The sequence below is a fragment of the Hypanus sabinus genome, chromosome 11 (assembly GCF_030144855.1).
Source record: "Hypanus sabinus isolate sHypSab1 chromosome 11, sHypSab1.hap1, whole genome shotgun sequence".
Lineage (NCBI taxonomy): Eukaryota > Metazoa > Chordata > Chondrichthyes > Myliobatiformes > Dasyatidae > Hypanus > Hypanus sabinus.
Genome location: NC_082716.1, coordinates 78,585,919 through 78,603,261, shown reverse-complemented (window position 1 = coordinate 78,603,261; position 17,343 = coordinate 78,585,919). Strand labels below are relative to the sequence as shown.

The following is a 17,343-nucleotide window of genomic DNA, read 5'->3' as shown; positions in this document are numbered from 1 at the left end:
ATTAAGCAATGGTTAATCACTCAGCCACACTTTGTTATAAATGCTTAGCAATTCTGAACAAAGGAAACTAAGAGTTTGGTGCCATTTATAATAACTGGGAGTTAAAATAAATCAGTAATTTGTTGCCCTTTTATTGGCCTCAACTAGTAATCTTCTGAGCTGTGACTGGTGTTTCCAAAATGAGCCACTGGCATTCAACCATTCACACTGAAGTAAGCCCAGGACCTACTGCGCTTACTGTAGACCTGGGACTTACTCAGTGACAGATTCTATCACAGCTGTTGATGCTCCATCACTGGCTTCATATGGAGTGGAGCAGCCTTGCGTTGTATTAATCTGTGGAACTAACAGTCAGGATGGGATGGGATCAGAAACCCCAGACTTTTCAATGGCAGTTTCCAGTAAGTGGAAGGCAATTAGAACTGTATCATGACTACGCTGTAATGAGCAGATAGACAGGGAGGGGAAACATACATGTAATAGCTAATGGAAGGAAGTATCAAATTAAAGACCCTCACCATATGGGACATGCTCTCTTCACAGTACAACCATCAGGGAGGAGGTACAGAAGCCTGAAGACCCAAATTCAATACTTTAAGAACAGCTTCTTCCTCTCCACCATCATATTTCTGAATGGTCCCTGAAACATGACTACTCTTTTGCACTATTTAACTATTTTTGTAACTTAGTCATTTTTAAGTCTTGCGCTGTACTCCTGCTGCAAAATAACAAATTTCATAATGTATGTAATTGATAATAAACTGATTTTTCCCTATCATTGTCCTACCCTTATGAGACCTCTCAAAATTCATCACTGCATCTATTCATATTAAATTCACCTATATTTATCTATTGGTTAATTCTATATTATTGTTTTAATTACTTTAATTCAGTTCACTCTTTTTAGTTAAGCCTATTTCCATAATGACATAGAAAGAGGCTATTTCAGCCCATGACGTCTATACCGGCTCACAGAGCAATTCCACTCCCTGTCATCCTGTCACCTACCTTCTGCACTTTCTTATCATCTCACCCTAGATTCTACCACTCACCTATACACTAGGGGCAACTTAAAGCAGCCAATCAACCTACCAATCTGCATGTCTTTGGGATATAGGAGGAATCCAGAGCATCAGGAAGAATCCCATGTAGTCACGAAGAATGTGCAAACTCCTCACAGACAGCACCCAAGATTAGGATTGAACCCTTAATAGGTTTATATTCAAAACTCTTAATAAAAACTTTCCTAACCACATATATAAGGGAGGCAAATGACAGGAAGTTATAGGCCAGTTAACCTGACTTCAATGGTTAGGAAGGTGTTGAGTCCATTATTAAGGATGAGGTTTCAAGGTACATGGAGGCACATAATAAAATAGGCTGAAGTTAGCATTTTCCCTGAAGAGAAAATCTTCCCTCACAAATCTGTTGGAATTCTTTGAGAAAATAACAGGCAGGATAGACAAAGGAGAATCAGTGGATGCTGTTACTTGGATTTTCAGAAGTCTTTTGACAAGGTGTCACACATGAGGCTACTAAACAAGATAAGACCCATGGTATTACAGGAAAGATACTAGCATGGATAAAAGGTTGGCTGACTGGCAGGAGATGAGGAGTGGGTATAAGGGGGGCCTTTTCTGGTTGGCTGCTGGTGACTAATGTTCCTCCACAGGGGCTGGGTTGGTGTTAAGACCAGTTCTTTTCACATTATATGTCAATGATTTGGATGATGGAATTGATAGCTCTGTGGCCAAGTTTGCAGACAATAGAAAGTTAGATATGCAGACAGGTTGTGTTGAAGAAGCAGAGTCTGCAGAAGGATTCAGACAGATTAAGGGAATGGGGAAAGAAGTGACAGATGGAATACAGTGTTGGGAGGTGATGCACCATCAATAACTCTCGGAGACGTGAGTCAAGGTAGGCTTTTATTGGCTGGAAGAAAGCACCGTCAGCAGCAAGCGACCACCACACAACATCCTGGAGACTGAGGGAGGAGCAGTGCCTCCAATCGCCTTTATACAGGGGTCTGTGGGAGGAGCCACAAGAGCAGTCAGCAGGGGGGGCGTGTCCAGACAGGTATATGTAGTTCACCACAGGAGGTTTATGGTCGTGCACTTTAGTAGAAGGAATAAAGGCGTAGACTATTTTCTAAATGGCGAAAATGTTCAGAAATCAGAGGTGTAAAGGGACTTGGGCATCCTCGTGCAGTATTCCCTAAAGGTTAACTTGCAGGTTAACTTGGTGGTCAGGAAGACAAATGCAATGTTAGCTAGAATACAAAAGCAAGGATGTAATGCTGAGGTATTACATTGGTTAGACCACACTTAGAGTATTGTGAGCAGTTTTAGGCCCCATATCTAAGAAAGGATGTGTTGGCATTGGAGAGTCTCCAGAGGAAGTTCATGAGAATGATTCCAGGAATGAAAGGGTTAACGTATGAGGAGCATTTGATAGCTCTGGGCCTAAACTCATTGGAGTTTAGAAGAATGAGGGAGGATCTCTTTGAAACCTATCGAATATTGAAAGGCCTTGATACAGTGGATGCGGAGAGGATGTTTCCTATAGTGGGGGATTTGAGGACCAGAGGACCCAGCCTTTGAACAGAAGGACGTCTCTTTAGAGCGGAGACAAAGTCAATTTTTTTTAGCCAGAATTTATGCGGAATTTATTGCTACCGATGGCTGTGGAGACCAAGTGTATTTAAAATAGAGTTTGATAGGTACTTATTTAGTAAGGGTATCAAAGGCTAATGGTTTAAGACAGGAGTATGGGGTTGAGAGGGAAAACAAGTCAGCCGTGATCAATTGGCAAGGCAGGCTTGATGGGCCGAATGGTCTAATTCTGACTCCTGTGGTCTCATGGTCTAAACTGGATTGCTAAAACTCTGATGATACAGCTCTTCCAGCTGTACCATTCAGTCTCCTCGTTCCTTAACAGTTGAATAATTCTTACTGTTGAATTATTTACTTCAAATTTTAAAAGCTTTGGCATCAATTTTAAATAATTGAGCATGTGTCAGACTGGAGCCAATATTCCAAAACCATGAAGGTTTCTTGCAAAATAATTAAGGAGCAATTTTTCCCACCGGCAGAACATGCAGTGACCAGAAGACTCAGTGAACTATGACCCTGGAATGCACATGCTTGTGAAAGAGTGCCAGTGATAGATTCAATTGTCACATTTAAAATTGAATTGGGTAAACACTTCAAAAAGGAAATTGTTTGTTAAACCATGGGCACCAGGAATAAACCAATGCATCATTAGGTAAATCATAATATTATCTCTGTCATGAATGGGGAAGATGCTGAAAGAGATGAGATATTGAAATATAGAAGGAAAATCTCAAGTGAGGATGTGTGAAGAGGTCTGAGGATTCTTAACAAAGGTGGATGGTATATACCTGTACCCTTGGTAGCTACACTACCCTCTAGACTGCTCACTCCCACCGACCTGTCCCCTCACAACGAACTTAGAAAACTTTCCCGTACTCGATGTAGGCATTGCTGGCAAGACCGTATTCATTCCCCTTGAAGGCATCTTGAACCATTGTAATCCTTCAGCACTGTTGAGTAGTGAATTCCAATGATGACATTGATCAGTTCTGGGACCCTCACTATTTGCCATACATGTGAACAATTTGGATGTGAATGCTGAAGGTATGATTAATAAGCAGAAAAACTGGTAATGTTATTCATAGTGCGAGAGGTAGTCTTTGATGTCAGAACAATCTTGTTAGTTGTTAAATTAGGCAGAGCAATGGCAGGTGGAAGGTAATTCAATAAGGGCACTGTGATGCATGTTGGGCAGTTCAGTAAGGGCATGACGCACACCACAAATGATAGGACCCTAGGTAGTATTGAGGGACTTCGATGATATTCCTGAAAGAGGCAACACAGGTGGTTAAGAAAGCGAAGAAAGAATACTTGCTTTCATTAATTTATTAATTCATTAATTAAACTTAGATTCTTCTCCCTGTCTATGCTCGTCATTAGAACATTGAGGTCATGGTACAACTTCATAAAACTTCATCTAGGCCACAGCTGGAAGAATTTGTGTAGTTCTGTTTGCAGCCCCATAGGAAGGACAGGATTGTACTGGACAAAGTACTTGAGATGGAACATATCAGTTTTGAGCAGGTATCAGCTTTGTTTCCCTTAGAGCGAATGAGGTCAAAGGGGGATGTGATATCAATGTACAGAATAATCAGGGGCATAGATAGGTTGAATAGAGAAACACTTTGCCTGATAATGGACATATTTAAAGCCAAGGGGCTAAGGCTTAAAATGAACATTAAGTTGATTACAAAGGATCTGAGAACATTTATTTTCACGCAGAGTATGGTTGCAATTTGAACACACTGCCTGAGGTGGTGGATGCAGGTAATCTCACGACACTTTAGCACTTAAATCACCAGGGCACAGAAGTGAGAGTAAACAGGGTTGTGTAGATGTGTTGGCGTGGACTTCATAGGTTTGGGTCACGGGCCTGTTTCTGTGTGGCATGATATTTGATGGTATTCCCAGGAGTCTGTTGTTCTTGTCCTCTCCTTGGTTGTAGAGGGCAAGCATTTAGGTAGCATTGAAGAAGCCTTATTGATTCATTACAGTGCAATTTATAGTTGATTCTTGCTGAACCTACAATGCAGGAGTGAACATACAGGCTGCATGCCCTGAATAGTTTGGTTTCAAGAGTGTTGTTGGAGATGCACTCATCCAGCCAAGTGAAAAGACTCCATCACTTTCCTGTATGTACTGGAAAAAACTTTATGTAGTCAACCCAAGAGACCCCATATGCCCTCTTAAATGTTGTTGTCATCCTAATATTTATGTGGCTGGTCCAGTAATATTTTACTCAGCAGATGGTCAGATTTTCCCTGACTGGAGAGTCATTGTCCATAACTTGTATGGTGCACGTATTACCTAACAACTATCAGCCAAGGCTGAATATTGTCCAGGTCTTGCCAGAGATCAGCATTTGCTGCTGTCCTATTGAGAAGGCAATTTCTCCTCCTCTGCCCCTCTCTCAAATTCTCCCCCCCCCCTCCACTAGCTTCTCAAGGACCCCATCATTCAATAGGAAGTCAACTAACAAATAGCAGGTTCAGGGAACAAATGGGAAAAGGAATTCATGAAGATGTATAGGTTGGTAGGTTAGCAGGCCATGTAAATTGTGTCTAGCACATTGGTTACAGGGTGGGGGTAGAACTTGATGACATTTGAAAGGAATATGGGGAAAATAAAATGGAATTAGTGTAAGATCATGGACTTGATGCAAAACTGGTCTGAGAAGTGGCAGATGGAGTTCAACCCAGATAAGTGTGAAGTGGCTCATTTTGGTAGGTCAAATATGATGGCAGAATATAGTGTTAATAGTAAGACTCTTGGCAGTGTGGAGGATCAGAGGGATCTGGGGGTCCAAGACCATAGGAGGCTCAAAGCAGCTGCGCAGGTTGACTCTGTGGTTAAGAAGGCATACGGTGTATTGGCCTTCATCAATCGTGGAATTGAACTTAGTAGCCGTGAGGTAATGTTGCAGCCTGGTCAGACCCCACTTGGAGTACCGTGCTCAATTCTGGTCATCTCACTACAGCAAGGATGTGGAAGCCATAGAAAGGGTGCAGAGGAGATTTACTAGGATGTTGCCTGGATTGGGGAGCATGCCTTATGAGAATAGGTGGAGTGAACTCGCCCTTTTCTCCTTGGAGCGATGGAGGATGAGAGGAGACCTGATAGTGTATAAGATGATGAGAGGTATTGATCGGGCTTTTCCTCAGGGCTGAAATGGTTGCCACAAGGGGACACAGGTTTAAGGTGCTGGGGAGCAGGTACAGAGGGGATGTCAGGGGTAAGTTTTTTACTCAGAGAGTGGTGAGTGCATGGAATGGGCTGCCGGCAACGGTGGTGGAGGCAGGTACAATAGGGTCTTTTAAGAGACTTTTGGATAGGTACATGGAGCTTAATAAAATAGAGGGCTATAGGTAAGTCTAGTAATTTCTAAGGTAAGGACATGTTCGGCACAACTTTGTGGGTCAAAGGGCCTGTATTGTGCTGTAGGTTTTCTATGTTTCTGTGATAGGGAGAAGACCTCTTTAGGAAATTATGGCTCCAAACCCTCACTTCACAAGGCAATCCAGGGACCAGAAAAACATTGCAGCTAAATCCACAGTGATAATAAAAGACATTACACATACCAACATGAAAAATCATTTCTCAGACTCATCATACTATTATCGAATTAACAGAGCATCAACATGTTAGTTTCCCTTCCCTGGTATAATCACTTGGAACTAACCTGGTAAGATACCGAGGCATTGACTAATACTCGGTCCTTCAACAACCGTTGGACAAAGTGGCTTCATTCTGATCAGCAAGAAAATTTAGAAGACCGTTAGGCAGTACTGCAACAGAAAAGGCGATCTCTGAAGAAGGTGTACATTTCCAAACTGAATTTTCTCATTGCTTCATCCATCTTTTCAGTACCACTCAGATCCCTAACACACGTACAGGATGTCAATGTATCGTTTTGATAGGAACAACACCAGCTGCAACCTTGACTACAAGCAAACACAAGGCATCATTTGCCCACACTTGGACCAGGCATTAGTCCATTTGTACATTCTGAACCCTGTCAATTTTCACTTATTTGGACTGCAATTATATTGAAGATGGTCTCTTTAGAAAGCCCACATCAAAATACCATGTAAGAGGAAAGAAAAGATTAAGTTCTTATTATATTGACAACTCTGAGGCCTTACTCTCAGCACTTAATTCTTCTGCCCTCTTCAAAGCGGTGAACTGTATCGTTCCTCCAGCTCATCCCTGATCTCCTAGAACTTCTGATTTTCCAACAAAACTTTGGAGAGCACCTCATCCTATTCCCTACCAAAACGTGACCAGACTTCCTTCTCCAGACTTGCAGCCAATCATCCCCCTGGAAATTAGAAGGTTAACCTTCTATCCATGTTCCTATAAGAGCACCATTTATCTTATCATGGGGTCCATGACCAGGGTCTTCATCATTTGAAACACTGACATCAAGTGTGCATGAAATCAGCAAATAGATAGTCCCAAATTTAGATTTAGAATTATGATGAGATACTAACTTGCCCACTGCCGGATAAGATCCTACTGGGATGACTCCTTGAGTAAGGGCCTGTCTTTGCTCCTGATCCACTGAACTATCAGCAAGTACTTCAAAAAAATAAACACATAGTGCATATGTCAAAAGATATGCAGAATATTTTGCATCCCAAAACTACAGCAATCTTCACAATTTCAGGTCATTCCAAAGCACCGAGCAACCAGGTACCTATGGATGTACTGCCACTAGTGTGGTATAGGAAACTCAACAATACATTTTTTTTAAAACACAGTAATATCCCACAAGTGTTCACATGGTGGACGTGTTCTTTCACCTGACATTCTGTACCTGGCTTTGAGCAGTTGACCAGCCACAAGGCGGCGCTCACAAACAGGTCTCTGGCTGCTCAGCAGATTCTTCATTTTTTCTATTTCGCTGAGGATTTCATACTTCAGCTCCTCGCCTGGGGAAAAGTGCTGCCTCCAAAGCAAAAATAGTGGTTGGCACATAAGATATTATACTCCAATCAACTGAGTTCAACCAAACAAACAAGGATAAGTTTAATCATTGTGCAATGCTATGCTTACAGCTATTGTACCAGCTTTCCGGAACACAGAAAGGTCAGGAAACTTCTATGGAGAGAAATTAACAGACAAAGTTTTCAGACAAGATCCTTTAACAGGAATGTTTCAATGGTCTCAGCCTGAAACATCGACTGTTTATTTCTCTCCATAGGTGCTACCTCACTTGCCGAATCCTCCATCATTTTGTGTGTGTTGCTCAAGATTTCCAACATCTGCAGAATTGCTTTTATGCACCAGCTTTCTAACCAGATTGTCTGACTGCCTCAGCCACTTGAAGCAGTGGTCACTTTTTGGAACTGAATGGATGGGGAGATGTCCACCCCAGGAGGTACACATCTCCCCTGCAGAATGCTCCTCTTCAGCGAAAGATCTTTTAGACAACTGCAGCTTTGCTGAGTTATGAGGTCCTTTTGGCTGACCGATGCAGTGGTAGTGAGTTCTTTGTGTTTATAGTCAATTACCCAAGTTCTGTAGTTATTACAATAGTGAACCTCTTGGCATTGGTTATCATTAAAAGTGACAGCAACACCAGGGATTTCCATCTACATGTTGTTTAATACAGAAAGTTGCTCAACTTTTTCACAGAGCACCTTCAGCAATGAAATTAAAGGAATTCACATGAATTGAAAGGAACAAGCTAATTACAAATCAGTTTCTCAGCAAGGTCCCCTGAACACTGATTTATGCTGCTGGGTGAGGTCTAATAGAATACTGAACCATCATTATTATTTAGCAATTATTTCAGTTCCGATCTTCCGATCAACCTCACTGTGGCCCTTGCACTTTACCTGTCTACCCACACCAGTCTTCTTCTGGAACTGGAACTGTATTCTGCATTCTGTTTTTTTTTTCTTACTACCTCAATATATTTATCTGGCACACAAACAATAACTTTTCAATAGATCAGAACCAGAATCAAATTCAGGTTTAATATCACCGGCATATGTTGTGAAATTTGGTAACTTTGTGGCAGCGGTACAATGCAATACATGATAAATATAGAAAAAAGTTGAGTTACAGTAAGTAAATGTAAGCATGTTAAAAAGTGAAGTTAAGTGAAGTGGTACAAAAAAGTAGTGAGGTAGTGTTTATGAGCTCAATCTCCATTTAGAAATTGGATGGCAGAGAGGAAGAAGCAGTTCGTGTGTGTACATTCCAAGTTCTCTTTCACAGTTTGTGAAATCTTGTAAAAGTTCATTAAAAGTTGGGCTTTTTACTTCCTAGCGCTCTGTGTGCAAGAATTCTTTACTAAAATTAGCAGCTGTATCTAATGACATTTTATTATCGGTCTTCAACAGGTTCAGAGTTATAAAACAAGCACCTTTCGAGAGCAGTAAGTTATATGAAGAGTAATAATAATTAACTGTAAGAGATGTTTTGCATATTATCAAAATGGACTATATATTGGCATGTACAACTTACATTTAAAATTTAAAATGTTACACAATAAAAGTGGAATTTCATATATTTTATCGCTAATATTCATTACAACACAACAAAAAAAAACATAACCTGTACTACAAACATTACCACCACAATGTGCATATAGTTTTAAAGTTGCAATTTGCAGCCAAGGTTTGTATTTCCCTCTGTATTTTGTTTCAGGTTTTTGGAGATTAATATTTTGTGCCTTATTATCTGAACTGAATAGTGCATTAGAAATAGTTTTGTTCTTGAAATTTTCCAACATTCAGATAAGTTTAGCAAGTTGAATAATGTTTTACATGGGAAAGCAGGCTTAAAGACTATGTTTATCTCAGCATCAATTCTGAAATCAAGCTGATTGATAAAGTGAATATAGATGGTCCTGGACAGTCTGCAGTTGAATGTATTCTCACTTTATACAGCTATCTATGGAATGCAAATTTTCTTGCACCCCCAAACCATTCAATTTTGTTACTCCAGGTTAGCTACCAGTCTGTCACCCTGAAAAAGAATGCCTTGATGTTCATTCAAGGTTCAATGAAAAGGATGGACTATAGATACCTATGTTAAACACTTTCTGTGATCCATCCAATGTAGAGACAGCAATCGTGCTTGCAATTACATTATACATTCAACAGTGTGAAAAGCCACAAGATATTTCACAGGAGTACCTCCAGACACTGATCCACATGAGCAGATATTACCACAAGCCTTGAAAGTCTGGACAATTTAAAGACTGCCTCAAAACAAGAGAAGAGTTTATAAACATAGAAAACCTACAGCACAATACAGGCCCTTTAGCCCACAAAGCTGTGCCAAACGTGTCCTTACCTGAGAAATTACCTAGGGTTACCTATAGCCCTCTATTTTTTTGAGCTCCATGTACCTGTCCAGGAGTCTCTTAAAAGACTCTATTGTATCTGCCTCCACAACATTGCCGACAGCCCATTCCACACACACACCACACTCTGCATAAAAAACTTACCCCGATATCTCCTCTATACCTACTTCCAAGCACCTTAAAACTGTGCCCTCTCAGGCTAGCCGTTTCAGCCCTAAGAAAAAGCTTCTGACTATCCACACGATCATTGCCTCTTATCATCTTATACACCTCTATCAGGTCACCTCTCATCCTCTGTCGCTCCAAAGAAAAAAGGCTGCGTTCACTCAACTTATTCTCATAAGGCATGCTTCCCAATCCAGGCAACATCCTTGTAAATCTCCTCTGCACCCTTTTTATGGCTTCCACATCCTTCCTTTAGTGAGGCAACCAGAAATGAGCACAGTACTCCAAGTGGGGTCTGACCAGGGTCCTATATAGCTGCAACATTACCTCTCAGCTCCTAAACTCAATCCCACGATTGATGAAGGCCAACATACCATATACTTTCTTAACCACAAAGTCAACCTGCGCAGCATCTTTGAGTATCCTATGGACTTGGACCCCAAGATCCCTCTGATACTCTATACTGCCAAGAGTCTTAACATTAATACTATATTCTGTCATCAGATTTGACCTAAAATGAACCACTTCACACTTATCTGGGTTGAACTCCATCTGCCACTTCTCAGCCCATCTTTTGCTTCCTAACAATGTCCCGCTGTAACCTCTAACAGCCTTCCACGCTATCCACAACACCCCAACCTTTGTGTCGTCAGCAAATTTATTAACCCATCCCTCCACTTCCTCATCTAGGTCACTTGTAAAATTCATGAAGAGTAGAGGTCCCAGAACAGAGCCCTGAGGCACTCCACTGGACCTCCATGCAGTATATGACCTGTCTACAACCACTCTTTGCCTTCTGTGGGCAAGCCAGTTCTGGATCCACAAAGCAATGTCCCCTTGGATCCCATGCCTCTTTACTTTCTCAATAAACTTTGTATGGGATACCTTGTCAAATGCCCTGCTGAAATCCATATACACCACATCTATAGCTCTACCATCGTAAGTGTGTTTAGTCACATCCTCAAAAAATTCAATTAGGCTCGTAAGGCACAACCTGCCTTTCACAAAGCCATGTTGACTTTCCAAGTGAATTCCAAAACTCAGGTCCTAAATGTCCTAAATAAGAAGACTGTGTGAAGGCGGTGAATGAGGAAGGAAATACTTTAAAGGTCATTGAACCAAAATTAGAACAATAATGCCAAGCTTCATTTTTATTGCTTCTGATTGCACTAGACACTGGGCATCCATTTCAACTCACATCTTAAAATAATGATTCTCATTTAATGGGCAGGTGTATCTTTGTGGCAGCTTTCTACTAGCTCAACAGCAAGACCTTTGGCCTTAAAATGAACCTCAAATTCCACCCATTGATCGTGTTTTCACCTGATGATGAATTTAAAACTTTGCCTTATTGCAATTAACAAGTTTCATGTTATTGGTGGAACTCCATAAAGCAGGCAGGAAGTCTTACAGAGACAAGTGTTCTCCACATTTATACCCAGACACAGTTGTAGTTTGGATGGAACACTAAGTTTTGAAACTCAGTTTAAAAGACTGACTAGATGTGAGGATGAAGCACAAGCAATACTTAAGAACATCCTTGTTTTCTCAAGCATGAATACCAGTCTACATGTGGACATATCTCCTACCAAGTCCCCAAATCCTCAGTGCAAGCTTCCTCACTGCATCTATTCTAAAACTGCTGCAAGGCACAACCAAAGTTTTATGAGGTAAATTCATTCTCCCATTGTACATAAGAAACCCCATTACTATGATCTTATCTTCTACATTGTTTGTCAGCATTTATTTGTGTAATGCCCTGGTTAAGACTTTTACTGCTAATACTGTAGGGTATTTCAATTAGTAGCTTTCTGCAGAAGCAGTGTGTCCTGCTGGTAGCATGTTTGGGTTTTTGGCTGAAGATAAGGGGCTAGGATGTTCAACTTAGGAATGTTCTGACAGCCAACCAGGACGGTGGAATTGGGAGAAGGTTCTAGAGAAAGATTCCTATCGGACACTGGTGGGGTTCATGGTCTTTTTGGCAGGAGCTGTGTAGAGGACAGGAGGGAAGATGGCTGAGAATGCCGTGGGAAGGAGCGTCCCTGTTGCACAAGGTTCTTTGTGCAGATGAATGGCTCCAAGGAGGAAAGACCAATACTCCTGAAAGACAGAGACCATTTGTTCGAGCTGGATGTTGAGTGAAGCTTGGAATGTGGTGTGTGCTTTCCCACAGACCATGGATCCAGCGCATGAGTAAAAAGACAAGATAGTCAAGATGATCTCCAACAATATGCACATTTAGTCAGACTTACTGTAATGTGCCCTTTTATTTTCTTCCCTTTTCTTTTTCCTACTAATTGTTCGATAAAGCTGAAGTTTGTAAATATACTTCCTTTATAATTTTATGTGGTGTATGATTTGTTATTTCTTGCCAACTGACAATTCTGTATGGGCAGTATTTACGCAGCATTCATTCAAATCGATGCTTCTTTAATCGGAACATCAGAACATTCTTGTTTGGTTGAACCTCAAATCATAGCACAGGTCTTGACACCTACTGTTTATGAAGTGTGGCCTTCTCACCTCTGAGTCCTGTCTATGGCTGTTAGCAGGGCTGGCTAACAAGCCAAGTTTCATATGAGACCTGTGAGGGGGGCTGCATATGTTCTATGAAAAATTTAATGTCTTTCTGGGTGTGTGTCTAATGGTTGAACAAATTAACTTTAAAATATTAAGACTCAAAGCAAAATAATGTCAGTGTGGAGCAGTTAGCCATGCTGCCCCACAGCCCCTGATCCCAGGTCTGTTCCTGATTTCCAGTGCTGTCTGTGTGGTGCTCCAGCTTCCTCCCACATCCCAGAGATATGTTGATACGTTAATTGACTGCTTTAAGTGACCCCTTAGTGTAGATTAATGGCACGAAGAATCAAAAGGGAGCTGACGTACAGGTATGAGAGGCAGTGGACGTATGGTAATGTAACGGTTAGCAAAACGCTATGAAGCTCAGGTCACTGCAGAGTTCAGAGTTCAGAGGTCAATTCCGGTGCCGTTCAGTAATGAATCTCTGTACGTGCTCCCTGTGGAGTGCGTGGGTTTTCCTCAGGTGCTCCGATTCCTCGCACTGTCCTAAGACATAACGGGAAGGTTAATTGGTCATTGTAAATTGATTAGGTTAGAGTTAATCGGGGTTGTGGAGTTGCTGGGGCAGTGTGGCCCGAAAGGTCGTAAAGGCCAACTCTGCACTGTACCGCTAAATAAATAAATGGACAGTTGCAGGGTTGCAGAGATATAAGAAGGGAATAAAACGAATGGGATTATTTTCCCTGAAGCTGGCATGAACCCAGTGGGCTGAGTGTGTGTTGTTAGGAGCATGAAGGTAAGAATATTTGGCTAGCCCCTGATGGTTTGCAGTGGTATTTCTCAACTTTAAGTTTTTCGAGTATGCTAATAAACTTTAGGGGATTCTCAAACACTTCATCCCAGGAGCAAAATGGACTCAACACTTTGAATCACATGTCAGGGTTACTCTCAGGCAGGAATCACCAATCTAAGTGTTAGCAGCATCCACTCAGTGTTGGGGGAGAGAGTCAGTGGGAGATGAAGTGGAACAAAGAGGTGAGGAGACAATTAAGAGAACTACTCATGAATAAGTGCAACAATGGTAAGTGCAGCTGGGGGGGGGGCGGGGCAGAAGCTAAAAGAGTCCACTGAAGGGTTCTTGAGTTGTTTAACTGGAAGAATTTCAGTTCCATTGTGAGTACTGAAATGAACTCACATTTTGCAAACATAATGACTAACTCTACCCTGTCAGTGTATCAAACTTTACCAACCCAGAGCCAGCAGTGTACCTTCATTCTGTTGGTGAGGCACTGCATCCCAGAGCTGGGATACGAGCAACAAACAAATGATATTCCACTTATTTCTGCTTCTCACAATAATAAAAGCAAGGTTAGCACACTTAGAAGCTGCAGTTGTGCTGACGAGCACTCTCCTGCATTCCCACAACCAGAGAGCTATTGTAACGCATGAAAATAAGTTACTGGCAACATGTATAAAGAACCCTCAATGAGCATTTGAGAGTAAACATAATAACGAGCCTTACTGTTGAGCTAGCCAAGACATAATAAACTCTACATGATTCATTCTTTCCAAAAAGAAACTGCAATGACTCACCATGTGATGGAGGCGAGGTACACTGCTCTGTTTGAAAGGAGAGCTAACCAAATGATTTATTTTTGCTTGTGCTGTCTTAGGCAGATCATTGCTAACTCTGGCCGAGCCAGTCCCCAAGTTCACTCCTCCCGGTGCTGGGTTAGCAGGAAAACTGTGGGGTAAAGCCATTACAAGAAGAGTTAGTCATGTACATAGGTCCACTCAGAACCTTAGGAAATTACAAATTCAACAGAGATATACATTGTGTGGCACATTAAAGCAAAAATGCTCCACACCACAGGATTCCCCAGACATTTTCCAATCAAAGCCATGCGTTTGGGAGAGACGCCAAGTGGGTACAAGGTAACTGAAGCTACAGAAGAGGGAGAGATGGCTGAAATGATGCCAACAGCAGCCGGTTCAAGAGGCCTGGGGACAGTTCATTTATTCTGTTCTTTTACTTGAGGAAGTACATAATGGAAGAGATCTAAAAGAGGAAAGAAAGAAATTTGTTATATTGGGAGGGGGATATTGAAAACACCCACTCATATGCATCACAGCTGTGTAACATAAAATGCCCCTTCAGAGCAGCATGCTAAATCCGAGGTATAAATATTCACTGAGCTCACATTAATAAATCATAGCTTGTCCTTTGGGTGGATACCAAAGAGCTCTTTCAGTTATGATCCAAATTACCATTATTTAAAAACTGCACTTTCAAAAAATGCGATATTTAAGTATAGAACCAAATGTTTTCCTTTAAAACAAGGCATCAAAATTTGCTCTGCCAGAACGTGAAACCAGCTGTTTCAACAAATTCTTAAACGTGTGGCTAGACCGCGTTTAGAAAAAAAAGTCAAGCAATCAAAGTGAATCCTCAGTGCTCACCTTGGGTTTCAAGCGCATTATTGCTGAATGATAAATGGGGCTGTAAGGTTCAGTAATGGGGTGGTAGGTTGCACAGGTCAACATGAGATATTCTTTGTGGTCAACAATCTCCTTCATTACATACAGTCTGGAGAGAGATCCGGTCTGATATCCAGTTATTTGATCATGTGACCAAGGGCTGTCACAGGGAGTCTCGAGCCTGTTAAATTCAGCAACATTACTGCGTCACATCTCCCATTGCCACCACCTTCCAGACCCATGCTGAGACAATTGTAAGTCCAAATGGAAAGTAATTTTCTGTGGCTGTTAATTTGGTGTCAATTCTTGTGGCAGCAGAGATAGGAACTCCTGCTAATCAAATCTGCCATCATACTTGAGGCTGGACTCTTTGCATTATTTGTTCAGATAAGCATCTTGATGTGCCCAATGGAAAACATTTAAGCATGAAAGGCCTCTCAATTTACTTCAAACCCCAACTTTCAGGGCAAGAAACATAATAGGGAGGGAGGGGAGGTCAGAACTGATTACTCTGCCTGGGCCCCACTCACTGATCCAATCCCATTTCCTTGTAGAGGGGCATATTTAGAGTTAACCCTTTGAAGATCAAATTCCACTTAATGGAAATGAATTCAAAATTTCACTCAAATCAAACAGGCAAAGATTTCAAAGTGCATCAGAATTCCTCCCCAAGCTACTCAGTCACTCCAGTTTTGTGCGGGCACATGATCTGTTGCATTGTTTAGTGCAGCCCCAGAGAAGGGGGCAAGTTCTCCCCGACCCCTCCTACTTTCACCCTATTCACCAACCACACTGATGTCTGACCTATGGGGAATATTTCAAGGCAAGCTAGCAACTGATTCAGGGCCATTAGTCTCCCGAGGTTACAATGGATCCTTCTGTTTTATAGTCAATATAATAAATAAATTGAGTGGCCGTTTGGAAGATCGGATGTCACTCCAAGTGATAACGAGGTACCAATGATGTTGCCAGGATAGATCTTTTAAATACTAACTTATTAAGTTCAGTTATGTGTGTTCAGTCCCTTAGTTTTTTCTCACTGTTGCCTCACTCTACAGCAGGTGTCCCCACCTGATTTTTGCCAAGGACCCCTACCATTAACTGCAGGGTCTGTGGACTCCAGGCTGGGAACATCTGCTCCAGAGTTATAGCTTCTGTTCTGTATTTAATATTTAAGTAATATTAGAGTAACCTTGTAAATATAGTTTGTTTAAATAATTCATTATGGGTTATATGTATACATATATGAATTGCATATGTCATCCCGCTACCACGAGAAACTTCTGCGCCTCACATAAAGTAAACTTAAAGTTAGACCCACATTTTGGAACCCTGTGTCTTAGAAAGACAGAAGCATAGAAAACCTACAGCACAATACAGGCGCTTCAGCCCACAAAGCTGTGCCGAACATGCCCCTACCTGAGAAATTACCTAGGGTTACCCGTAGCCCTCTATTTTTCTAAGCTCCATGTACCGATTCAGGAGTGTCTTAAAAGACCCTATCGTTTCCGCCTCCACCACTGGTGCCGGCAGCCCATTCCACACACTCACCACTCTCTACACGAAAAGCTTACCCCCGACATCTCTTCTGTACCTGCTTCCAAGCACCTTAAAACTATGCCCTCTTGTGCTAGCCATTTCAGCCTTGGGAAAAAGTCTCTGACTATCCACACGATCAATGCGTCTCATCGTCTTATACACCTCCATCAGGTCACCTTTCATCCTCTGTTGCTTCAAGGAGAAAAGGCCAAGTTCACAACCTGTTCTCATAAGGCATGCTCCCCAAGCCAGGCAATAACCCTGTAGATTTCCACTGCACCCTTTCTATGGTTTCCACATCCTTCCTATAGTGAGGTGACCAGAACTGGGCACAGTACTCCAAGTGGTGTCTGACCAGGGTCCTACAGAACTGCAGCATTACCTCTCGGCTTTTAAACTCAATCCCATGATTGATGAAGGCCAATGCACCCTATGCCCTCTTAACCACAGAGTCAACCAAAATGAACCACTTCACACTATTTTGGGATGAACTCCATCTGCCACTTCTCAGCCCAGTTTTGCATCCTACCAATGTCTCAATGTAACCTCTGACAGCTCTCCATACTATCCACAACACCCCCCACCCTTTGTGTCATCAGCAAATTTACTAACCCATCCCTCCACTTCCTCATCCAGGTCATTTGTAAAAATCACGAAGAGTACGCATCCCAGAACAGATCCCTGAGGCACACCACCGGTGACCAACCTCCA

At 41.8% G+C, this 17,343-nt stretch overlaps 1 protein-coding gene across 6 annotated transcripts in view; it reads right to left on the bottom strand.

Moving 5' to 3' along the window:
* Positions 1-17,343, bottom strand: part of LOC132402152 (uncharacterized) — an 80,861-nt gene that overhangs the window by 47,730 nt on the left and 15,788 nt on the right. For 4 of the 6 annotated variants that reach the window (XR_009514816.1, XM_059984816.1, XM_059984813.1 and 1 more), the window contains exons 3-5: positions 14,209-14,359; positions 7,429-7,556; positions 6,292-6,359 (exon numbers count right to left, since the gene is read on the bottom strand). Coding sequence is in view for 4 of the 6 variants with exons in the window: in XM_059984816.1 (XP_059840799.1) it covers positions 6,292-6,359; positions 7,429-7,556; positions 14,209-14,359 (347 nt within the window). In the remaining 2 variants the exon portion in view is untranslated. Of the gene's footprint in view, positions 1-1,473; positions 2,027-6,291; positions 6,360-7,428; positions 7,561-14,208; positions 14,360-17,343 lie in introns of those variants that run through there. The other 2 variants (XM_059984815.1, XR_009514817.1) reach the window with 2 other exon arrangements.